The sequence below is a fragment of the Cavia porcellus genome, unplaced genomic scaffold (assembly GCF_034190915.1).
Source record: "Cavia porcellus strain 051 isolate PalLab524CR breed Dunkin Hartley unplaced genomic scaffold, mCavPor4.1 scaffold_9, whole genome shotgun sequence".
Lineage (NCBI taxonomy): Eukaryota > Metazoa > Chordata > Mammalia > Rodentia > Caviidae > Cavia > Cavia porcellus.
Window position 1 is genome coordinate 63,726,921 of NW_026947492.1, and position 18,719 is coordinate 63,745,639.

At 40.3% G+C, this 18,719-nt stretch overlaps 1 protein-coding gene across 1 annotated transcript in view; it reads right to left on the reverse strand.

Annotated features, from left to right (window-relative positions):
- Positions 1 to 13,767: 13,767 nt before the first annotated feature.
- Positions 13,768 to 18,719, reverse strand: part of LOC100717061 (T-cell ecto-ADP-ribosyltransferase 1-like) — a 36,702-nt gene continuing 31,750 nt past the window's right edge. Inside the window, 2 exon segments of the mRNA XM_063255610.1 lie at positions 13,768 to 13,847; positions 16,588 to 17,287. Coding sequence (XP_063111680.1) covers positions 13,768 to 13,847; positions 16,588 to 17,287 — 780 coding nt within the window.

An 18,719-nucleotide genomic window follows, 5' to 3' on the forward strand; every position in this document is an offset into this window, starting at 1 on the left:
TTTGAAGAATCGTAGAAAATGAATCTTACAAAATGTCAAGTTGTGTATAGTCTTTTTAGGAATCTGTTAAGTGTTAGGCAGATAGTTAGATATTAGCAGGCCAGCAGGATAAAGTGATGGAGCCCAAAATAGTATACTTCGCCAGTAATAATTAAATAAAGAAACAAGGACTTCAATGTATGTACATTTATAATCATTTGTTAGGTCTCAGACTTAAACCACAGAACACAAAGACATGATAAACGCTGTGTACATTCCTTCTGATATCTGGCTACTTGGCCATGTATTTCCAAAGCAAGACCCTGGATGCCATGGCCCGTACTCAACGGTATCAAAAAAGGGAAGGATTCTTTAAAGACCCCCCTTCCTTGGACTGAGACTTGATTTAGATTCTTATATGAGTAAAGCTCCCAAGGAAACACTGACTACTTGAAAGGAACAAGGGGACATTTTTGAGATATCAACATCCCCAAGTAACTCCTAAAAAAAATGTCAGTTAAGTGTGTACATTGCGTAAATAAAGTAGTGATAATCATTATGGTTCCAAACTGCAGGAGTAATTTATGTGCATAAAGATGTACCCAAACTTGCACTCAGGGCCAATGTCTTTGTGACACTGACTGCTTTCTTGCTTGAAAGTGTTACTCTGTCTCTATCCAGTGTACAATAAACTCTGTCTCTACCTCTACATGGTTGCCTATATGTCTAGATTGAATTATTTCATTAAGGGCACGAAGAACTGAGGATCAAGGAGTGAAGGAAGGATTCTTCACTGCATCAGGATCTGGCCTCTCAGTGACAGCAGGCTTTTAGCTATTCAAGGATTTGATCAAAGAAATTGCTTATTGTGTCTGAAGTTCATTAGGGCCACTCTGGTGGGCAGTAGCGAAAGGAGGGAGACTTAAGTTGTGTCAGTCAGGTCCTACAATGAAAACAAAAACAACTTTCTGGACTTCGAGGGGTTCAGTACATAGAATTAGGGTCTTAAAACATTAATATTATAACAGGCATTTTTTATAATCTTTTTCGTTTTTATCAATACCAGGGATTGAACTCATGACTGCCTGCTTGCAAGGCAGGCGCTTATGCCGCTGAGCTAAATCCCTAGCCCCAACAGGTATATTTTAAGGGCTAGAGGATTGGAAATCAGACATCATTACTGACATTGGACTTCAAAGTCACACAGCTGTAACTGAAAGCCAAGTATCAGAAAACTATATCAAAGGGCAAATTTACAATAATTTAATTTAATGATCTTAATTGATTTTATTTTTTTATTCTAAAATTTGGCAACACTTAATTCTCCCCAAAATGGAATAAATGTTCCAAAGAGCCAAGCAGAAGTAGGTTTTATAGATAGAAAAAGGCTAAAGAAGCAAAAATGAAAATCAAAAGTAGCCTTTTCAAAATTACTTCCCTTGTAACTCAGGAACAGAGAGATAAAGCAATAGGTAAATCACTAATTGGTTAGCATCAAGTTATTTCAATTTTGTGTGTGTGTGTGTGTGTGTGTGTGTGTGTGCATGTGTGTGTGTATGTGTGTGTGTGTGTAAAGATTAAAGCAGGAGGATCTTTATCATGCTGATTGAATTTGCCTTTTAAGGAAATTTGGCTGTTATCACTCTCTCCTGATTTCTTAGGTTAGATAAACAGCTTACTTTCAGTTTGGTGATGTAGAACTTTAGCATAAATAACTCCATTTTGATTTTTAACTTCCTCTGTTAAGACCCAGCTCAAGAGCTTAGTTCAGAACAATGACTTCCTATAATGTTTAATTAATAGTTAGTGCTGCTGCAGCAATGATCATCATACCAACGATGGTCTCATGCCCTCAAAACTGGTGGAAAGATCCTGGAAAGAGCAGAAAACCCAAAATCTGATCACTGAAATAGTCCTGTTTGTCTCCCTTTGCTTGCCAGAGACCACAGGAGCAAAATAATGGCCCCTCCCTACTTAACTTTCTTCTTACCCAGTGTTTTGTTTGTGTGGTTATGATCTACTTTTTTGTTTTTCAAGTACTGGAGATTGAACGTGCCTCTTTTATTTTTATTTTTTTATTTTTTGACAGTATCTCACTAAGTGTCCCCAGGCTCCTAGAGCCCTGGGATTTCAGTCACGTGCCACCAGCTGGGGAAATGTAGTTTTTACCTCTTCAAATCACTCCAAATGTAAGGGGAGCAGTAAAAAGTTAATGAAGATAGTCTAATTATCTGCAATAGAGGTTACCCTGTGATCCAGAAGAGAAGTAGTGTTGGCTTAGACCAAGGTGGCAGCTTTGGAGTCAACCTATAGCTCTAGCTCAAAAACAACAGCTTGTGGGATCAGCTGGATAATCTGATCTTCATAGTCAGGGACCAAAGACAAATTTATGAATCCCAGGCAAAGGTGCTGGGGAGGCTGTGAATGTTGGGTGAATGAGAATTCTACCAGAAAAGCACAGACTGCTCTTGGGCTTCCCTTGGCTCTTGCCCGGAGACCAGTACTGTACTTGTAACAATGCACTGAGCCAGCGATGGCAGACCTATGGCAAATGTGGTAATGTGTTTTTTAAGACAAAACAGTCTTAATATAGTTATTTTGTTTTTTAAATTAAAACCTCTGGATTCAGGTTTAATTTCAGTATTGGTACTTTGTGATAAATAAGTGGGCTTTGGATTGCAGTTTGGCACTTGGTCTCTAAAAGGTTTGCCATGACTGCAACCAGGCAGTTCTAACGTCAGACACTTGTTCCTAGATAGAACTTGCTGCTTTACACAAAAAACTATGTGTGCCTGGGAAGCAGTGGTAGTTACATCATAAATTGCCTCTGTGAATTCTCCTATCTGCCTTCTGTAGGTCAGTTTTGGTGAATCTGCCACAGCCTGCAGGGTTCTAATAAACTGGGCCAAACTCCCACAATCATCCTTGCTTCAAAATGTCATATATTCTCCCCTGTCCCCACTTTCTTCCCTTTTTCCCCCCCTGGTACTGGGTATTAAATTCAAGAAGTGCTAAATTATGTCTCTAGTCTCTCTTTTTTTAAAATTTTATTTAAGGAGATAAAAAAAAGCAGAGAAAGGGTACAAGTTATACAGATTTACAGAAAAAAATAAACAGTAGGAAATCACTAGTTAATGGATTACATATTGTCATCTTAGAAATAATTGTTCAAGTCACAAAATTAAAGCTTGTAAAGTGGACATTCCAACAGTAAGACTGGAAACAGTTCTGTTCAATGATCCAATAAAACTCAGTGATATCATTTTCTATCTTATACACTTAAATATACATGCAGTTATATCGTTTAGAGCACTTTCTTTTCCTCTCTTTTGTACAATGACAATTACACATTTTGGGTTTTGTTGCTCCCACAGTTCTTATTACTTTTTTGGAAGGGAGTAGAACCAAATGTGACCTAACAGAACAGAGTCAATCAAATCAAAAGGGTGGACATAATAGATAATGTAAAAACATAATACAAGGTGATCAATAATGGTTACCATAATGCCTCCCGCTATCTCTAATAGAATTGCCTATGTCATCAGTTATAATAAAACTGAACAAAACATTAAAGAACAAAACTGACAAAACCAAAACATTGGAGACATTATAGGTCTTCAAAAGTAGATAAAAGTCAACGAGAATGGGCGTCATAATGAATCTCACTATCTTCACAGCTGTTGCCTAAACTTTCGAACCTGGTACTATCCAGCAAAACAGAATAGGGGAACATCAGTCAAAAACAAGATGGTGAGAGTAATACAGGGCTCCAAATCAAGACAATGGAAAGTCAAAGTGGGTTACTATAATATATCCTGCTATTTTCTATTTATTTTTCCCTTAATTAAAAGGATAAAAATAAAAAAATAATGAAGTGGAGATTGAGATAAAAGAGGGCATAACAGCAAAACAGCACAGATCAAAACATGACCATTTAAGCAGAAGAGTGTTTCACCACAAGATAATCCTGACATAAAAGTAGTTACCATATTGTCTCTTTCCTTGAAATCTTTGAGTATAACTTCGTATACTGTAGCATCAAATGTATCAAAACAATGTATAACCATTTAAGAGAATGACAGCATTACAGGGTATTTAGAATCAACTAACAGAAAATGAACAATGGTTTCTGTATAATCTCCTTGTCTTTAAAAGTTTTTGCTTATACTATTGTACATAATAAAATCCAATTACAACCTGTTTAGACCAATGGAGACAGAAGAACAAAAGCTTGATGAGACTTCAAAACAAGATGATACTAAATCAGTGTTACCTATTAAGATGTCATTTTCTCCAAAATAGCTGTTCCTATCATCCAATCTTCTCTGCCTCATTTCTGTTGAGCTCTTTTTCTGTCATTAGTTGTCAGTTTGTCTTCTTCATTTTGTTTTCTGCTCCATTCATTGTGGCCTCTCTGCCACTATTTCTGGGTTCTTTGTATTTTTCTTTTTTAGAATATCTTGCAGTATTCTCTGTAGAGTTGAATTGGTGGTTGCAAATTCCCCTAGTTCCTCTTTATCCTGGAAGCACCTTGTTTTTCCATCAATTTCCAGGGATAGTTGTGCAGGATATATCAATCTTGGCTGGAGATTATTATCTTTCAAAGGTTGAATTATTTCCCCCCACGCTCTTCGTGATTTGAGAAATCTGCTGTAATTCTGATGAGTGTTCCCTTGTAAGTGGTCTGTTTCTTGTCTCTGACAGCTTTTAATATTCTGTTCTTGTATTGAATTTCTGGAATTTTTATTATTATATGCCTGGGTGTTGCTCTGTTTGGGTTGTAGGTGGCTGGGGTCCTGTATGCCTCATTCATCTGAGTATCTTTACCTTTTGCTAAATTAGGAAAATTCTCTTGGATTATTTCTGTGAATAGCTTTTGTAGCTCATTTGTTTGTGTCCCTACTTCTTCTTTTATGTTCTTAATTCTTAAGTTATGCATCCTCTTATCATCTTCTAGTCTTTGTATTATTGCTGTTTGTTTCTTTGTTACTTTTAAGAAGTTTTTCATTTCATTCTCCCATATTACAAATCTGCCCTCCAATTCAGATAATCTGTCCTTAGTCTCTTTCAAGCTGTTATGCCAGTTTTCGATAGAGTTTTTAGTTTCCTAGTAGTCTCTTTGAACCTGCTTCACGTATTCTATGCTTTCTCTATTTTCTCCATCAAACTATTCTCCCCTCTTTTTCTGTTCTTCCATTCCACCATCTGTTTTTTCTTGGGTGGTGCTTAGCATTTCTCTAACTATTCTGCTTATTTCTAGCTTCAGGTCATTAATAACTTCATTCCTGAACTGATCTATGAGGCTCTGGAGATGGCACTTTATGTCTATTGGTGCGGTGTCCACTATTGTTTCTCAGGATTGGGGGCCGAGGAGCCTTTCTTGTTGCTGCCTCTTCCCATATTCTTTGTTACTTAAATATGCAAGTGTATATAGGAGGCCCAGCTTCCTTTCCTGTCAGCTACAGCCTGATCGAATTGCGCCGGCAGGTGTTTCCACCCACCGCAGCACACCAGGAAATTGTAGACCAGGCAGCCTACGCAGGGCCTGCCCCTCCAGGCCACCCTCAGGCTCTGGGATCTGGGTTATGCTAGCCCACTGGGTGTCCTCCAGCAGCGTCACGTAGGCTAGGCACTTCTTACCAGTCCCGCTTGAGAGGGGAATACGTGGCTGAAGTCGCTGCAGCACCCGCTCCCGCAAGTCTGCCCAGTCCCAGAATGTCTTCCTCTGGGGTCTCATTAAACTGTGGAAGAGTGTCAGTTTCTCTCACTCACCTCACTGCAAGTCAATGCACAGCTCCCCGCCCGTCCTGTTTTCAACTCTGTTTGCAGATTCCCGTTCTCAGGTCTCTCTCCCTGCTGAGCCGATGTAGACGCAACCGCCGCGTGGCGGGAAACCCAAATCACGGCTTCCAATGGTGCGGGCTTCAGCCTCCACACTGAGGCCCCTCTGTTCCTGTTCTAGCACCAGGACTGCTTTCCAAGTTGGTTTCTCTCAGCCCAGTTCGTTCCTGGGTCAGCAGAGCATATCTCCACATGCTTATGACTCCTTATTCCGCACCATTCCTGAATTCTAAGCCGAGTCTTTCAGAGAGCCTCCATAGCTGCTGCTATCTGTCTGCCATGTTCTCCCGGAAGTCTCTAGTCTCTTTTATTTACTTGACACAAGATCTCCCTAAATAGCACAGACTGGCCTCTAGCTTGTGATCCTCTTCCCTCAGTCTCTGGAGTAGTTGAGATTACAGGCATGCACCATTCTACCTGGCTCACAGTCCTATTTCAGAGAACAGCCTCTACCTGCTGAACTATGACTGATCTTTATCTCTGCCACCTCAGATTTCTCTTTTTACTCTTTTCCCCTCTTTTTCTCTGAAAACTTTCAGGCTTCCAATCAGCTGAAACATTACCCTGGAACATACCTGTCTTGAAGCTTTCCCAGAATCCTCCTGATGTTGGAAAGTTGTCCCAGAAACTACTGCTCAAACTGAAAAGTCTAAATAGAGCCAAAGTGGTCAAGACTCCTGATGCCCAGGAGAACGGAAGCAGCTTAGGCACAGGTGCTGGACTTCAGAAACCAGGATCTGCTATGTTGGGTTTGTGTCCTTTTTGATTATCATTTACCAAATGGATGGCAGAGAAAGCAGGCTTTGGGCCTCGCAGCCTAGTTTGCTCATCTCACCTAATATGGCATCCTACTGAGGCTTGAAACTGGGCATGCAGCTCACTTCTTGAATAAACATCTGAGGAGTGGATACAAAATGATTTGGAAGAAAAGGAACCATGATTGCAGAAAGGGGAAAGCAGAAAGGTAAAAAGACCTGTTTGATGAAATCCACAAGGAAAGAATCCTCACTTACTCCTTGAGCTTGTGCATTGCATCCTCCCATGCATCATGGTACTAGTGATCAAACCCAGGGCCTTGCACATACTAGGCAAGCTCTTTGCTTCTGACCTATATCTCCAGCCTTACGCATTTTTGCATTGAATAAAAAATCATACAAAATATTGTATTGGTATGGAAATAATTGCTTATGTCACAACATTGCTTATAATTGATGGGTTCTGCCAGCCTGGGGTTTAGCTATCTCTAACATGACATTAGCCCAACGTGGCATCAGGCTCCACGAAATAATTTATCTTTCCAAAAGTAACTTCTGTGTTCTTTGTCTAGTTCTAGTCCTGCTACTTTTTCATGCATGCACCAAGCTCTCTCCAGTCCCAAGACCATAACCACCCAAACACCCTATAAAAGCCATTCCCCTGCTGCCCTGTTTTTGAAGGTCTTTGCAGCCCAGCAGCCCTTCCATGTCCACAATAAAGGCTTGTGTGTTTTTACTCTCTCTCTCCTCTCTGTCTCTGAACTGCACCAAAAATTCTAACATTTTAGTGCTGTGACTCAGATTGGTTGGGATGTGCAGCTCCTGAGGACCTCACCTAGTTTGAGCTCCCCCCACTAACAAGCTACCTCTCTATTTTTCTCTCATCTCTGCCAGTGCCATTACTAGCTTCCATGTGCCACACATTTTATAACCTCTGATCACAAAGCCCCTCTCCATGATCTCCAGGTGCCAACTACAAAACAAGTTTTATCTTTTCTAGGCCTCACTAAATATTTTCACCTATAGATTCCTAACTTTGCTACACTAGACCAACCTCTCTACGAGGCATCCAACGGTTCCCTATCAAAGTCTCCCTATCGGAGCCCACTATTCCTATATATCCTCATTTTCTAAACTAAAAGAGATCCTTTTAGAGGATCTTCCCTCATTCTCCCTAACCCAACTCAATCTTTCTTTCTGTACACTACCTCTCAAGGTCATAATGCTGTAAAGTTTTAAGATACCTTCTTTCCAAGCAGTAGCCTACCTCTCAAAACAATTAGACAACACAATACATGGCTAGCCTCTCTGCCTTTGAGCACTTGCCTCAGCAGACACACTAAAGCAAGAGGCCAAAAAGTTCACTTTAAAAATAAGGTCATCGCCTTCATGACCTTATTTCTCACAAAACACTTCCTATCTTAATGACTCCTTCTTACCTAAAACAACTTCACTTAATATTCATACAGGACCCTACAGTCATCATCTCCAAAACTGATAACAAAATCTTTGTGACAATTAGCTACATGGCCATCAATATATCTGTCACTGTTTGTTTCCCACACAGTCAGCTTCACACAAACATGAGACATAACTATAACAACTAACAAAAGATATCACTTTAGATCACGATCATCAAAAATACCTCCTTCCACAATAATCCTTATGCAAAACATGGGGATATGCCTTTTATGATGCAGTGGGTCCCTCCTTAGAAAGAGAAAAAAGATTCTTTATGTTTCACTCAACATCCATTAGGGCCCCAATTCTAAGTAGTCCTGCTGACATTGTCTCCCCAACATGCCTAGACTCACCACATTACAGCTCTTTATTTCTTCTCTCCTTAATCAAACATTCAAGGTGTTTTCCAGCAACGTTGATATCACTGACAAGGTTTTCCCATCTGCTCTTCTCTGAGTGGCTAGACCCCCTATCTCCTCCCCTTGACAGGACCTCTCATATTATTCATCATATTTTTATAGCTCCCTAACTTTTCAAACTTTTTTTCAAGATTTCTTCAATCCAGGATATGGGCCTTCACTACCAGAGAGCTCTTTGTCCTGGTTGAGACTCCTGGCACCAGCTTCTACATGGGCCTAACTCCTCATCCTGACAATTTCAACAGCCCCCACCACAATGCCCCTCACCAGCAGGAAGCAGTCTAAAACAATGGCCATCTCTTCACCCATAAAACAAAAAGACGGGAATGATGGGGTCTTCCATCCTGGGGCTTAGCTATCTCTAACATGACATTCATCCAAGATAGCACCAGGCCCCAAGAAACAACTTAGCTCTCCAAAACTTCTTCCTCTTGTTCTAGGAATAAACCTCCCACTCCCTTTTCAAGCATGTGCCAAGACCTCTCTGACTCCACAACCACCCAAGTGCTCACTCTCAACCCAACTCCATAAAAGTTCCCCCAGTTTTGAGTGTCTTTGCACTCTTCAGTAGCCCTCCTGTGCCTGCAATGAAGGCTTTTATCTCTCTCTCTCTCTCTCTGTTTGTCTCTCAACTGCACTAAAAATCTAACATAAGTCAGAATTTTAAAAGGCCTCACCAGATATTAAATAAGAGAAGGTGCATTACCTGTAATCCCAACACTCTTGGAAGCTGAGGTTGGAGAATTGCAAGTTTAAGCCCAGCTTAGTGAGACTCTATCCCAAAATTTAAAAATAAAGAATAAAAAGAAGAGCTGAGGATGTGCTCAGTATGAAGGCCCTGGGATCAACCACTACCACAAGAGAAAACAAAACAAACAAAACACGTTACAAGACACAGAATCTCATGTAGATTCAAAAAAATTCTGAAATGTCCTAAATCAACTACAAGAGCTTGAAGCTGGAGAGGGGGAAGTTAATCAGTTAACAGCTACTAGCAGAGAACCAAAGTGACTGCTTATGTTAGACTTAAATCCCTTCATTGCTGAACACAAGGACCAGCAAGCCCCATTTACATACAGACTTTCTAGACTAAACCTAGTCAATCCAGAAGACACAAATCCTCCTCGTGGGTTGCCCTCCTATACCAAAGTTTTTCCCTCTGTCTTCTTAGCCTGCCCCTCTTAGTCAGAGCAATACAGTTTCAAAGTAAACCATTTAGGATTTCTTTCCTCAAAGTTCATTGTTTCTGTAGCCCTGTTTACAACCCCTAACTAGCCCTGTTGCTGGTGGTTTCAGGAACTTGTCACCTATAAGGGCTCAATAAATCCCTTATCTCAGAGACCTTTCCATTCTCAAGATTTAGGCTCAACAAAAGCTAGGTTACCATGTTTAAATAACAACAGCTTAATAAATTCTATTGCCTTATTTTATTTCTCTTCAGAGGTGGGAACGGAATCCAGGGTTTCCTGCATGCTAGAAAGGTTCTCTGCCTCTGAGCTATATCCTCATTGCTGGCCAGTGTTATCAGTGAAATAAGAAATCTCTGTTGCTTCAATTTGCATTTCAATTGCAACTTGCACAAAAGTGAATATTGAAAAAAAAGTATGGGTTTCTCATAGATAGGTTGTCTGTGTTTCCAAATATTGTTTAAAAACTGAACCAGGTATGTGGCACACACACTCCTCAGGAGGCTGAGGCAGAAAGATCACTGCAAGTTTGAGGCCAGCCTGGGCTACATAGAGAGTTCAAGACCAGTGTATACTACATAGCAACACCCAGTCTAAAAAAATTGATTTGTAGACATTCTTTATGTGTTATAAGTCTTGCAAAAATCCTTTCCCAGTCTGCTTCTGCATTTTGTTTGTAGTGTTTTGTAGTGCAGAAGTCTAAATGTTTGATTTTGACTTAATTTATTCTCTGTGTAAAAGGAACATTTTTAACTTACAGAAGCATTGGCGTAGGTCGGACATGCCCAAATTGAATGCTTTATTTCATCACAAATGTTCATCTCTTGCTGAAGTTGATAAATAATCATGAACTTTTAATGACCCCTGTGAACCAAATAGTGACTAGAGACTCTTTCCTGACAGAAAAACAATAGGATTCCTGTTAGCTAGTTATGTGCAGACTTGTGAACTCAATTTACCCTACCTGGAATGCTGACCTTTGCGGTTTAATTAGCATAGCCTCCCCTAACACTTACAAAGCCCTTGATCTTCCCTTCCTTTGTTATGTTCCCTTTCCTTGCTTAGTAGCTCTGTGTTATATTCTGATAGTAACATAACCTCTCAGGGCCTCCGGTGTAAAATTGTGGAATAATAGAACTTACCTCATGAGGTTATTGTGAAAATTAAATGAGTAAACACATAAAGTGCTTGGAACAAGCGGCTGATACACAGTAAGCAGTCAATACATTTTAGTTATTTGTATTGTTGTTACTATGTCAAATTTATTTATGTTTTTCCTTGTGGCTCTTGCTTTTCAGTGTTAAGAAATACTTCTCCAAATGATAGGTCTTATTATAAATTTTTCTCCTCTTTCCTTTCAGGCACCTTGGAAACCCTTTTAAAATTTGACTATAGCTGAATGACTTGCTTTGATGAAGGAAATGTGAGCAAAACTAGCGATGTCACTTATGATCCAGGGATCCAATCACACATTCATCCAATTATTTTCCTGCCTTGATAACTATGAAAGAATACTCTATGATGGAGCTTCTGACATCCCTGAGTGATTATGAGCAAAGCTCTGCAGAGGCTTCTATTAATCATGAGAAAGAAAGAAACTTTATTTCCCTTTCCTGCTCTGATGTTTAATATTCTCTCACTTTGTGTGTGTGTGTGTGTGTGTGTGTGTGTGCGCGCACGTGTGTGTGTGTGTGTGTGTGTGTGGTGCTGGAGTTTGAACCCAGAGCCTTGCACATGCTAGACAAGTGCTCTATTTTTTTTTTATTTAAAGAGAGAGAAAAAAAAGGACATAAAAAACAATGCAGTAAAAGGGTACAAATAATACAGTATTTCTAGAAAAATATATACAGTACGAAATCACCAGTTAACAGGCTACACGTTATCTTCCCAGAAACAGTTGTCCATATCACTAAATTAAAGCATATAAAGTGAACATTCATACAGTGAAATTGGAGACAGTTCCGTTCAATGATCCAACAAAAGCTCAGTTATATGGTTTTCCATCCTACACTCTCGAACATACCTGCGGTTATATCCCTTAGTCCACCTTACTTTCCTCTCTTTTTTACAGTAACAATTAGACTTTTAGGGTTTTATTACTCTCATGGTTCTTATTACTTTTAGACAAGTGCTCTAATTCCTATACATTTTTTATAATAGTCTTAGAGGTTTATTTTTCATATTTAAGTCTTTAATTTTGGGAGGAATATGTTTATGTATGGTGCACTAAAACCTTTTAAAATGTCTAATTGGCTTTTGTTAGCGGTTATAGAATCAAACATTTATTCTGAAAATAGAATGAATATTCTGATCAGCCTAAGTGGGAGAGTTATCTTTACAGGCAGAAAAGGGCAAAATAAGCAGAAATAAAGAACCAAAAGTAGGTTGGTCTTTTCAAAGTCACTTTTCTTATAGGGTTAGGCAGCAGGCACTTCCTTTTTGTTAGTCAGCTTTTAGCTGCTGTGACAAAAGACCTGAGAAAATCAACTTAAAGGAGGAAAGCTTTATTTGGTTCATAGTTTCTGACATGTCAGTCCATGTTCACTTGGCTCCATTGCTTCTGGGCCTACGGTGAGGCAAAAAGCAGCCCACCTCATGGTGTACAGGAAGCAGAGAGAGAAAGAGAGAGAGAGAGAGAGAAAGAGAGAGAGAAAGAGAGAGAGAGAGAGAGAGAGAGAGATTAAGAGATTAAATGGCCTCTAAACAGGGACCAAAATGTACCCTTCAAAGATAACCTTCCAGTGACCTACTAGCTCCCACTAGACCACACCTTTTGAGGTTTCTACCACCTCCCAATAGCACCACCAGCTGGAGACTAAGCCTTCATCTGTGCATGAGCTTTTGAGGAACATTCTAGATCCAAACTGTAATACTTATGCCAAGTCAGGTAAACTGAGTCTCTTTTGACTGGCTGCTCTGAAACTGCTGTTTTTTGTACAATTGTCCATTTATGAAGTTCACTTTGACTACATGGCACCCAGCAACAGTGACTCCATTCTGGTTGAATCTGTTCTGTTCTATGGGGTCTAGTGCGGGAGCTTAATCCAAAACAATGGATGGCCTCACATGAATTCTGTTCAACAGAACAGTGCAATGAAGGTATCTAGTTTCTCTCTCTCTCTCTTTCTCTCCCTTCCTTCCTCCTCCATCCCTAAGAACAGCTATCTATACTAACTGACTTACTTTTTCCCTCTGATTTGTGAGGCCAAACTTTCATACACCTAGTTCCTGTATGGGTCATTTTTTTTTTTTTTACTACTATGGCACCATTATATTATTTGGTGTTATGTACCATGCCTTTATAATTTGTATCACTATCTGGTAAGCCAGGGCACTGTGGTCTTCAGACATGAAGAGTGGGGAATGAGGAATAAGGGGAGTTCCGTGCATCTCAGCCAAAACCCACCCTTAGAGGATACAATGTCCAGAGCTCCTGGCTCCATCCACACTTCAGAATGTGCCTATCAATTTCCTTGAAGATGCTTAGAGTGGGTGAGAGATAAGTAATAGATTTGGGAGCTATTATCAAATTAATTGACAGAACTTGACAAGTGCTTGCATTACTGCTGGGGTTGTATAGGGAGATGAATTCATCTAGGACAGCCCTCATATTTATGGCCCAGTTAATCAATCCTGCAAGGATATCTGCAAAAAATGTACAAAATGAACCTTCTCAGCTATAAAAATGTCCTCATAATGCCTTAGGAGAATATCTTGAGCAGATAATACAACCTATAAAAATATCCTGTCATAGAAAAGCAAGGTACAATTATGAGTTACATTATTCTAGATTACAACATTCATCACAAATTGCATTTTTAAAGCTGCTACTACCTGACAGTGGATTAAAATATTGCTTTTCCTCAGTTCTGCAAAAATTATATATATATATTACATTTTAATCACAGCAAAGTGTCAAGAGACCAGGAACTTATCTTGCGCAGTAAATTTTAAGACAGACTGCTCATTTTTGCAATCAGACCCAGTAGTTTTTCTGACATCGGGGTACATGGGCACTAAGCAGATCCCATTCTTCCAATACTGCTGACATTGGAGAACAAGTCAGGTCCCTGTTCTTTGGCCTCCCTCCCGCATCTTGATCAACAAACTCTAGGCAAGGCAGGATTACAACTCAGCATGCAGAAGCAGCAGGATGAGGAGGGTAGGCAGCAGCAACACCAGGAATTCAGGGCCTTTTATCATGCCTGCAAAGGGAGGAAGAGAAAGAAAAGTTTCCACGGGCTGGGGATTTAGCTCAGCGGCATAAGCACCTGCCTTGTAAGCAGGCAATCGTGAGTTCGATCCCTGGTACCCATAAAAAGGAAAAAGACAAAAAAAAAAAAAAAAAAAAGTTTCCAGAGAGAGTTTGAACGACATGGGACTCCCAAATGTTTAAAGCTTCACCTTTATGCCAAAATCCAAAGGAGAACGGTTTGCTATATCTGGGGCCCACTATACCTGTTGTTTACTTCCCCAGGATTCCCAGAATCCTCAAAAATACTAGAGAGAGACTTGAAGACACATTCTTTTGATTCTTGAATTGAAGGTCGCATTAAGTACACTGAGCTAATGGGGCTCTCAGCCTCATCCCCAGTCACTGTCCAAGCCTCTGCTTCAGCCACTGGGCCAGGATGAGAAAGGTTTTCCCCATCTGAGGCCTGCAGCTCTCTTGGCCATTGTGAGGGCCCCCCATGCTTGTACTGCTTGACTCAGCAAGAAATTTCTGGATCTGAACCTTTCATTTTGCATCAACATACACACGCCTTTCTTCACTAGCTGGTGTTAACTGCAGCTGGTTTCCTGACCTGGGTTTTCCACCTGCCTAAACCTGAACATCCAACATTTGGCCTGCATGGTTCTTCCTCTGCTGGACTATCTAACTGTTCACCTTGTTTTCATAAACTTGGATCCAATTTCACCTATATAAAAATCTCAGAGTCTCCTTGTAATAAATCCGTGCTTCCATTTCTACCTCCAAAGATTTCTCCTACCAGAACTCCTTCAGACCATAAGAAGTAATTTGATCTAAATTTGCTGGATACTCTGGAGTTTAAATCTACTTTTAATTTGGGCCCCTGGCCTCTCAATAAAACATAATTTTCTGAAACAATATGTGTTAGAGGCCTGATTTAAGGCAGACATTAGGCCAGGCCCTGAGTGCAGATGAATAGGGAGACAAAGTACCCACACTGTAAGTAAATGATTATGATGTAAATATGATGGGATGAAACAGCTGAGATGTGAACAAGGTTTTCCATGTGGAAAAAACAAAGCTAGGACTTGTTGAGCAATGTCTATGAGCCAGTCACTGAGTCCTGAATATCTGTTTTTATTCTCACAGCAGTATTAATGAAATATCTGTGATCCTGTCCCTGTGTGTCAAATGAGAAACTGAGACACTGATTGCTCAGGTAACTTGCCCAAAGTCACAAAGCTAGTGATGCTTGAGCCAGATTACCACTGAGGTAGTCTGGCTCCAATTCTATAGCAGAGAGCATGGTACAATGTTTAATTTTTCTGGATGCATCGGGGAAGGCTTGCCATGGGAACTAGGTCTTGAAAGATAATTACCATACTGGAACTGATTGTCCCTTAGCATGCATAAAGTATGATATATGGTCAAAAGGGGTCTCAGGCTACAAGAAATCGTAGGTCTAAAGGCACAGAGATTCGAAAGCCAGCACGGCTTAGAAACAGGTAAAGTGCTCTTAATGGCACTTCTCACTCATCACGTGGCTGGGAGAGGTAATAGCCTTTCCTGATGCGTTCCTCTCCATTTTCAGTCATCAAGCACCTTCACTGAGATTTGTGTTCTTTGGTTTACCAGTTCTATCATTACCAGTTCATCATTCTGCGTACCTTTGCTCTGTTCATGTGTTTCACCATGTGGCCCACTCGTATGGATTCAACTTGAGCCTCAGCAGCTATCTTCAGTAGTAACTGCCATGATTGCCCCAGAATAAACTTATTTGGTTTTTCCTGCCTCGTTTCCCAGCAAACTATAAATAGGCAAAGCCATTAGACTGCTATGTGGAGCTTTACACCAAGACCCTGGCGCCAAGAATGTGCTTTTTTCATATTCGCTTAAGATAAACTGGGTATATTTCAACTAGGATGAAGTCACTTTTGTTCTAACCCATATTTGCATCTCTCTTGCTGACTGAAATTTCAGGGATCCAACTGGTTTTGCTGTAGCACAGGCTCCCACTTCCTTCACTATGTCCCAGGAAATTGCACTGCCTACAATTCTGCACCTGTTGTGACCCTTTCTTAGTCTTATGGCACCTTGGGTCCAGTCTTCACATACTAGGACGTGATTCTCCTGAAACACCAAGAACACAAAGTATTTCAATTCATTGACTCTTTGCTCCGATGTTATTCACCTGTTATTCTATCCAGTCAGTCACTTCCATGGGAACGTCCTTGACCCTACTCACAGCCGATATATCCATACTAGACATCTCGGGTACCACCCCCTGTTTCTAACCACATCCCCAGTCTGTCCAGCTCTTCCTCCTAGAACATTTCATAGGCAGCCCAGTCCCAGACCTTCCTCCATCACCATCCACCTTCTTGTTTTAGGCACCCTCCTCTCTTGCCCATGTTACTACAGCAGCCAAACCCATCTTCCAGAACAAGGTCGCCAACTCCCCTGACCTTTGTCCCTGCCATACTGGTAGTCTCCGTGGCTCCTTTCACCTGGTGCCCACGAGATCTTTCTGACCTTTCTGTATAGCAGACTTTGGAACGGGGCAGAATAGAAGTGGCCTTTGTCTCTGATCCTTGGGCTCTGCTCTCTGTTTTAGGACAGTGGTCTTTTTTTTTTAGGAATGTTACTCTTCGGTAGTGGACTGGAGGCCCATTGTTTTCTGCCTCCGGTGCTTCTGGTAGGGAGAACCCCCATTTTGAATTTTGTGCAACACTTTAGTGCAGACCCAGGCTCACCTGATCTGTTGGAAAGATAGAAGCAATTGTAGTTACTCTTTTGTCTTCGAGGGTCTTGAAGGGTAACTGTGTAGCCTTTATTAGTAATTTTTATTGAGGCAAAATTATATACCTCGTATCCTGGAATTAACACTTCCTGTTCCGTCTTATAAAAAGAGAAATTTTGTATCAGAACACCCAAACAGGTATTGATTTCGAACAGTGTTCCAACATCTTTGAAAAACTCTCCAACTACTGTTGAATTCAAAGATGATGATGCAAATTGTCCAAAGCATACACTACCCTTTCCACTGTAATAAAATTTGGTACGGGTGCCTCTATAAACTTTGTAATAATTCTGATCCTTGAGAAGCTGAAGTGCTCTTGTCAGGTAATAGTGGAAGGCCTTGTACCAAAAGTTATCTTAATTTTGACGGAATTCTCTCACAGCTTTGTTAAAATCTGTTGCAATATCGCCTGTGTAGGTCACTAGCGCTATTCCATGGAAATCATTGAAATTTTTTGGATAAGTTACTTTATTCTTTATTTTCTCCCAATATTTCTCTGCTTTTGTCCACTCAGACTTTAAGTTCTTGTTTATGTTCAGCTCTTCTTTTAAGAGTTGAGGAGCTTTTTTCTCCATTTCTTGGATACAACCCTCATACTGATCATCAAATGCATCATAAGCCATGTCTAGTTTGCTCTCTGGCAGGGCAGTTATCTGTGGAGAAGGAAGAGCCCTTTGACTTATGTGCAGGGAACCTATGCTGGATGCTGCCAGAGTCCTTAGCACTGGCTTCTTGCCTGGTATGACATTTTACATATACCAATCACAGGGTTCATGGCTGACACATCATATGAATACAATCTTATTATACTGCGAGCACCATAAAAAGAGAATTTCAGCTTTGGACTCTGTTTTGCTTACTGGCACTATTCTTTAAATTAATTTTCAGATTCATGCCTCCCACCTGGCTTTAGCCACAGACTCAACTCTGGAAACTGTATTGTGTCAAAAATATGAGGGAAAAGAAGAGCAAGATCAGCGGATGTGGACTGAGAATAGGTGTTAGATATTACCTGCTGTGTGAGCCACCAATTTAGCATGAAGATGTGAATTGCTATGCATAGAAGTGATGTCATCTTCAAGTTCAAAAATAACTGCAAATGAACATAAGATAATACAAATGAGGCATGAACATTAGTTTCATTGTGTGTTGATGCATCATTGCTGTGTTAATCAATCCTCAGAAGAGATTATGCAGTTCTTGTGAGGCCCTGGTTAGTTCCTGCAAGAGCAATTTGTTACAAAGAAGAGCAGACCTGATGCCTGAATCTTTCTGGCTTCCTCTTTCATCACATGACCCTTTCTGCTCATGACACATGGCTTCTCTGCCACCGTGTAAATCAGCCAGGGGATACTTCACCAGCTGTGGATGCCGTGATGTTTAGTTTTCCAGCCATTGGAATTGTGAAAAAACATCTTTTCCTTATAAATACTCAGTTTCAGGTATTTTACTATAATAGTAGAAAATAGCCTAAAAAATCAGCTTGCCTCATTAATTATTGTGTTTAATGAAAACTTATTTATGGTAAGTTTTTTCACTTTTTAATGGTTACACAGATTAATGGGATTCATTTTGCCAGATTCATACATGCACATAACATGCATTGATCATATTTCCCCCATCATTTCCCTTACCCTCCCCTTCCTCCTAGCTTCACATTTTCAGGGCATGGGGCTCAACTTGTGTATTTTATTCATATCCATCCCTCCTGTTACTCTCCGTTTTACCTCATTTTTAACTTCTTATAGATAGAATATGCACTTAGCAAAGTAAATAGAAGAATGAGGTGTGACCGTTGCCCTTTGGGTTGGTACCTGCTTTCTTTTTTCCTTCCCACTTTCTGTTCTTAGAAAATTATGAAAATCCTCTTCTCCAGCCCACCATACAACTTTCCACATAATGTTGGCTTAGTCTTCATAAGATAATGTTCTACCAAGACCTTGAGAATGATAGAAAGGGGCTGTGAAGCATGACCAACTGCTCTTGGTAAGAGCCTTTCCTATTACACTGGGCTCCTCTTTATCTTGGGTCCTCATTCTCTGAGCTTTTAAAGGATTCTAGAAATGAAAGTCTCCAGTGGAGACT